This window comes from Meles meles, chromosome 3 (assembly GCF_922984935.1).
Source record: "Meles meles chromosome 3, mMelMel3.1 paternal haplotype, whole genome shotgun sequence".
Lineage (NCBI taxonomy): Eukaryota > Metazoa > Chordata > Mammalia > Carnivora > Mustelidae > Meles > Meles meles.
The window spans coordinates 32144688-32151975 of record NC_060068.1 but is presented as its reverse complement, the minus strand read 5'-3'; the positions used below and the strand labels follow the sequence as shown (position 1 = coordinate 32151975).

Here is a 7288-nt window from a genome sequence, read left to right as displayed (position 1 = left end):
TAAGCGGTCTGAGCCCCAGTGTCCTTGTCTGTAAAAGGCACACAGTGATGTTCACCACAAAATGTTTGTAATGAGATTAAAGTGCAGAGACAATCAAAACTCATCTCCCCATGGTAGGTCCTAATAATTGTAGTTACTATTAGTGCCACTGCCCTCCATTCTCTCCCAGCTGAAAACTAAGCAAATAATTTCTTGTGGTTTAGTCCAACTTCCAGAACACAATTCTGTCCTTTCTTTTTTCTGAATGCAACAAAGAATATTTTCTTCCAGAAAAAGTTTTATTGTAGCTGGTACAGAGTTTAGATGGATGGATACAAATAACACCAATAACTACAGATATTTAAAACTATGTCTTCAAATACAGATCGAATTCTGCCGTTTATATTCCAAATATAATTTCCCAAGGGAAAATGGTATAGTGAATTTTTTTCATCTTACAGAAACTGAAATAATAAAAAGTGGCTAATTTTGTTGGAGGATTACATTTACAGCACTTTCCTGTGTATTATGTGCCAGAAAATAAAGGTCTTTACCTCTTTCCTCAAGAATCCTAAAGACTTTGCACTTTATTCTTTAAAGAATATAAGACTTCAAGAAGTCTGTATAAATTTCCTGGTCACACAAATAACCCAATTAAAAAATGGGTAAGAGACATGAACAGACATTTCTCCAAAGAAGACATGAAGATGGACAACAAACACATGAAAAGACATTCATCACCACTTACCACTAGGGACATGGAAATCACAACTACAATGAGATGTCACCTTGCACCTGTTAGAATGGCAAAAATCAACAGCACAGGAACAACAGGTATTGATGAGGATGTGGAGAAAAAGCAACATTTGTACACTGTCGATGGGAATGCAAACTAGTGTAGCTACTCTGGAAATCAGTATAGAGGTTCCCTGAAAATTTAAAAATAAGGGCACCTGGGTGGCTCAGTTGGTTAAGTGTCTGCCTTCAGCTCAGGTCATGATCCCAGGGTCCTGAGATCGAGCCCTGCATCAGGCTCCCTGCTCAGCGGGGATTCTGCTTCTCCCTCTCACTCTGTTCCCTGCTCATGCTCTCTCTCTCTCACTGTCTCTATCTCTCAAATAAATGGATAAAATCATTAAAAAAAGTAAAAAACAGAAGTACCATATGATCCAGCAATCATAATACTATTTACCCAAAGAATAAAAAAACACTAATTCAAGGGGATGCACACACCCTGATATTTATAGCAGCATTATCTATAACAGCCAAGTTATGGAAGCAGCCCAAATATCCATAGATAGATGAATGGATAAAGATATGGTATGTGTAAATGAAATACTATTCAGCCATAAAAAGAATGACAGCTTGCATTTGCAAAGGACATGGACAGAGAAAGGGAATATGATGCTAAGTGAAATAAGTCAGAGAATGACAAATGCCATATGATTTCACTCATATATCGCTCATATAAGAAACAAACCAAAAAGCAAAGGGATGAAAAGAGAAAGACAAAGCAAGCAACAGACTCTTAACTATGGAGAACAAACTGATGGTTAGCAGGGGGGATAGGTGACATTTGTGATGGGAATTAAAGAGTGCACTTATGATGAGCACGGGTGATACACGGAAGTGTTGAATTAGTATATTGTACCCTTGAAATGAATATAACACTGTATATTAACTAACTAGAGTTAAAAATTTAAAAAAGGCCAAAAACCCACCCCACTTATATATTAAAAAAAAAAAGTTCCTACTTACAGAGCATGAAGGGTGAGCACTCTCTAAAGAGAATTTTATAAGCTTATTTTTCGTCATCTGGATGATGATTTCACCCAGTTTCATCTAAGAAACTAGTGTGAGACCTTTAATAAATCAGAGAAATGATATCTATACATACACATATAGAATAATGTATGTTGCCTGGCACATAGTAAGTTCTGAGTCAATGGTAGAGAATCACAATAAGAGTAAGGAAGTCAAACTCAGGGCATTCTCTGATATTAGAAATAATTCTAATTTTAAACAATAAAGGACAATAGTCCCAATGCCTTACTTCTGCACAGTGCTTGGGCTTACAAAGTCCTACATTCCAATGTAATGCATTTTACAAATGAATTAACTCACAAAATATTGGATTAAAAAAGCTGTTTTTTTCACTACACACAGAGAGGGTTTAGGATTTAAAAATATGTCTCCAAGCCTGCAGGTATTATGATCATGATTAATAGTGAGGAAATAGAGCCTCATATAGAGATTATTTACTCAAAGTCACAGAATCAGGGGATGGCATTGCCAGGCACAGGATGTCCTGGTCCTTCAGTGCTGACTGCCAATCCTGCAATGGTCCAACTCCTTTCTCAGGGCCCCCATCACCTCCCGGTTTCTCAAGCTATAAATGAGGGGGTTGAGCATGGGAGTAAGGACTGTGTAGAAGATAGAGACCACCTTGTCGTGGCTAGGGGCACGGTAGCGCCGAGGCCTCAGGTAGATGAACATGGCTGCCCCGTAGAAGAGGGAGACAGCTGTCAGATGGGAAGAACAGGTGGCCAGGGCCTTTTTGCCAGCCTGAGCAGAGCGCATGTGGAGCACAGCCCTCAGGATACGAGCATAGGAGGCAACGATGATGGAGAAGGGAAGAAACAGCATGAAGACACAGCAAGCATATATAACGTTCTCAAAAATGGATGTGTCTATACAGGCCAGTTTCAACAAGGATAGCATCTCACAAAAGAAGTGGTTCACTTCCCTCAAGCCACAGTAGGGGAAGGTCATTACTACCACCATCTGGATCACACCATCTATTATCCCAAAGGCCCAGGAGCTCCCAACAATCTGGAGGCAGACCCTCTGACTCATGAGGACAGGATAGTGAAGTGGGTGGCTAATGGCCACATAGCGGTCATAAGCCATGAGTCCCAGCAAGAGTCCTTCAGACCCCACAAGACAGACAAAGAGGCCAATTTGTATGCCACAACCCACAAAAGAGATGGACATCCTGCCAGATAGGAAGTTGACCACCATCTTTGGCACATTGGTACAGACCAACATGAGGTCCATGAGGGAGAGCTGACTGAGGAAGAAGTACATGGGTGTATGAAGTCGAAGATCTATGTAGATGAGGAAGAGGAGGAGAACATTCCCACAGAGGGCCACAATGAAGACCACCATAACTAGAGAGAAGAGGACAAGGTCAGTTGGACTGTGAGAAAAAATGCCCAAGAGGATGAAGTCGTCTGTGAATGATTGATTCGACCATATCTCCATGGCTTAGTTGATGTTTCTGGTCACCTGTGACTGTGAACAAAAAATAATGGATCGACTGACATTTCTTTATTACCTCTGCATTCCACATCTTCAGCCAGTTGTTTTGTTTGTAACTCATGAAACCTCAACAACATCAACTTTGGGACACGGAAGAGATACTCCTTTATCTTCCCATCTAACAGCAATAGGAGTCATCCTAGCTTATAGAATGGACCAACTATTTGCGTATATCCTTACCAGGAAGAGATTATCATAGAGGACCTTTCTGCAAGCAAAGTTTTGGCTTTATTATATGATATTGAGTCTTTTATGATATCACACAGATTTGGTAAACTATCTTAAACAGGGCTATACCTTCTCAGCCCATCAGACCATTTATATGTGTAATGGAAAAGGAAGTGTTTGAATCATGAGTCGCTCTTTAGCCCATGTTTCTTTATGTTTTAAGAGTGTTTTCATGCTAGCCAATCTGATATATTTACAGTAAATAAAAGAAGTATCTTTAGTGCCTCACATGAGAAGGAATAGTTACAATTAGATGGCATTATTGTCAATTATATTGGGGGTGACAGGAAAGTCACAGGGCCAATGTGGAAAAGCAACAGTTTGGTGCCCAAACTTATTAAGAACAGTGAAGTCTTCAATTGTGCTGAAACTTTGAAAATAATCCCAGGATTAGGCTTCAGTAAAAGTTGACTGATAAACAGTTAATATCTACTTACTAAATTACCTTTAGTAGACATCAAAGGGCCTTAACCCACTGAGCCACCCAGGCACCCCTCAAAGAGCCTTATAAAATATTTCTAACCACTATCTTGCACATGATTCTCTGAACCATTTACTCACTGCCTCATAAAAGTTTGAATTAAGTTATTGGATCATGTCAATTAAAAGGGGTTTCTCTGGATCTTTGGTCAACAATTCTTATAAATATCTTACCAAGGAATATAACAAGGAGACATGACCTGATTTTACATGAACAAAAGCCAAATTAGGCAATAAAAGTCATGTATATTTAAAAAGTCATGCATATTAAAACTCCCTTGAGGATAGTCACAGAATCTGAACCCAAGGAAAATAAAAGAATAAATGATTATAAACAATTAAATGGAAAACATCATACTATTATGATACAACTTTTTCTTTGATTGTTGTCCTCACTCTCTCACCCTATTGAAACTTGTCTTCACCCAGAAAGGTATTTCCAGTTTTTAGGCTTCTCTTTTTTCTCTCTCTTATCAGCCTCCTCCTAATTTCACCTGTCCTCTTATCCATTCAGGGCTGCAGTACTAGGCATTTCCATAGTTCTGCAAGTGGCACAACAGCGTGGTTTTGCCCTTAAATTTGCATTAGCTAATGTAATTAGCTATTAACTGTGTAACAGATAGCTCCAAAAGTTAGCATTTAAAATAAAATGGCAATTTTTTATTATCTTACAGTTTCTGTGGGTCAGAAATGTAGGTGAAGCTTAGCAAGGTGTCTCTGGGATAAGGTCCCTCAGAGAGTTACCATGAAGCTGTCAAAAAAGCTGCAGTCCTCTCAAGGCTGGGCTGGAGGAGATTCCACTCCCAAGATCACTCATGTAGGTAGGCCTGCTCCCTCTTCCTTGGGCTGCCTCACAGCATGGCAACTGACTTCTCCCTGGAGAAGTGATCCTGGAGAGAGTGAGAGCAAAAGCACCCTAGATAGAAATTAGAGTCTTAAAATGCAGTATTGGAAGTGACATCCCATGAGTTCAGCTGAATTCTATTCTTTAGAAGTGAATCACCAAATCTAGCCCATACTCACTGGGAAGAGGGCACAAGGGCATGAATACTGGGAAAGGGGACCAATGAGACTATCTTGGAGGCTGTCTACCACATCTTTCCATGTTCCATCTCAAATCTCGATTATTGGTATAATTAAACTGGATTCTAATTATTTTAAAAAGTAATCTTGTCATATAAGAAAGATGCTGAAAAAAAAAGAAAAGATGGTGATTTGCAAGTTGCCTAGAAACAATGAATCAAACATGTTGAGTTTGTGAGTCTCTCATCTGCTGAGAAATGATACGGCTCTCTGCCTGATTCTAGTGACAAACAATCTACAATCAGTAAAAATAAATTAAATTCTTGCATTCCACAGTACTCCTATCCATTTTTTATTTGATCTCATTGTAGGAACCTGCAATGAAGGTACAGTGATGTTATTAAATAGACCCTCTTCTACAGATGAGGAAAAAGGTTCTGAAGGGTTGGCAGGGGTGCCCAAGGTTACATGGCTGGTAAACACAGAACCAATACTTGAGAAGGGGGCTTTGGAACCCAAGTTCTGGACACTCACTGTACCAGGCTGTTTCTGGGCAAAAAAATATTCTTAAAAGTGCAAGCTACCTTATCTTGGAGAAATTCTCAGTTAGGAAATTTCAATTTCCTTTATTTAATTCTTGGCTCACTGCACAGCCTTCTGAATTATGGTCTAGACTCTTAACACTTGGAGATCCTTTAGTGTAGTTGCGGTTTCTTGTAAGATACAACTCATATCACAGATGAATATTTGATCACCCATGATAAGTTCCTGTATTACAAATTGATTAGTTTAAATGGAATTCCTGAAGCTAGATGAAAATTACAATCACATTTCTGACTTTTGAAACTCAAGGAAAGACTTGGGAAGGATTACCATAAGGCTGAGGAGGAGGAGGAGAAAGAGAATCCATCTGCTTATCTGTCTCTCCAAATGACACCAAAATTTTTGGATCTCAGACGCCCCTCCCAAGACTGAGCTAAGCCTGAGCCACTGCCTCAAACTTCCAATTCTCTGCAGAATTTATATAATTGCATTTCTTGTTCACATCCCAAATAGAAAACAACTAAGCATTAATGTTCACCTGCGTGTGTTAGAAAAGTAATGTCTACAATTCTCTTCTTATTTCTTTAATATGATATTTTAGTTTCCCAATCATTCAAGCTCAAAATGATCCATGCTGAATACCCTATGTGTCTCACATCCAACATTCTCACAGTTCTGCTGATTTGTCCTTAGTGGAGGCTCTTGCTTCTTATAACTGGACCTCTATTTGCATCCCTTGTGTCACCACTGTATTTGGAGCATCTTTGTTTTGCCAGCATTCATGCAATGGACATGACCCAAGGACCTCCTTGTGCATTGCAAATTGTAGGAACCTCCCAGAGCACCCCTCTGTAGGTCGTGTCACTACTCAAGACTGAGAGCAGAGCTTCACCTTTAACCTAACTGAAGTCTAGGTATGGCACTGCTCTCCCTTTCCAGCTTTTCATCTCCAACTCCTTCTAAATAAATACTGCATTCCACCTCAACAGACACCTGCAGATTGCCAAATATGACTTCTGTTTGCCTCTTTAAGTTTTTCTCACACTGTCCGAGTCACCTAGCATATCTTCCTCCAAACTCCTCTTGTCAAATGCTGTATTTCAGGACTCAGCTCAAACCTGCTTCTGCCATTGAAGGCGTCCCAAATAAGCCCCCTCTGGTTTCATACATCTCATTTGTTTGGCCTGAGAATGTGCTCCTTGGGTTCAGTTATGGTTCACAGCAGCCTCCTGAGTGGTCTTCCTGCTTCTCTACTCAGCAGCTAAGGAGTTAAACCATATGAAATGCCAGTCAGATGATGTCACTCTTGGGCTCAAGATAGGCCATTGGCTCCCAACACAGATCCAGGCCAAACCCTTGCAAGGCCCCCCAGTCCTATGTAACCCACCCCCATGGATGCTCTTCTTACACTCAATACTGCAAGCTGGGCTCTGACCCTGTCCCCTTACTCAGAATGTTTCTGCTACCAGAACCTCTTTATTATTTCCTGCATCAAGCCAGACACGCTCTTACCTTAGGACATTTGCCTTCCATTTTCATGGAGCGTTCCTCCTCCAGCTATCTTTATGGCTCACCTTTCCTTCAGACCTTTACCAAGTGTCACTGAGAACTTCTCTGCAAAGCCTCCCATATTCCTATATATGTGTGTGTTGACTTAATAAAATAACCAGGTGAAGTAATATGCAGCTGCAACCTCCAAGTTCTGAAAGCAGAA

The 7288-nt window shown here is 40.1% G+C and overlaps 1 protein-coding gene across 1 annotated transcript; it reads right to left on the bottom strand.

Moving 5' to 3' along the window:
* Window positions 1-2295: 2295 nt before the first annotated feature.
* LOC123938935 (olfactory receptor 2V2) lies at window positions 2296-3243 on the bottom strand. The gene has a single exon (XM_046000729.1). It carries the CDS (start codon window positions 3241-3243, stop codon window positions 2296-2298), a length of 948 nt encoding a protein of 315 aa, XP_045856685.1.
* Between the last annotated feature and the right edge of the window lie 4045 nt (window positions 3244-7288).

Coding starts and splice junctions, on each gene's coding strand:
- LOC123938935 (XM_046000729.1), bottom strand. CDS start 3,243: ATGGAGATATGGTCGAATCAATCATTCACAGACGACTTCATCCTCTTG.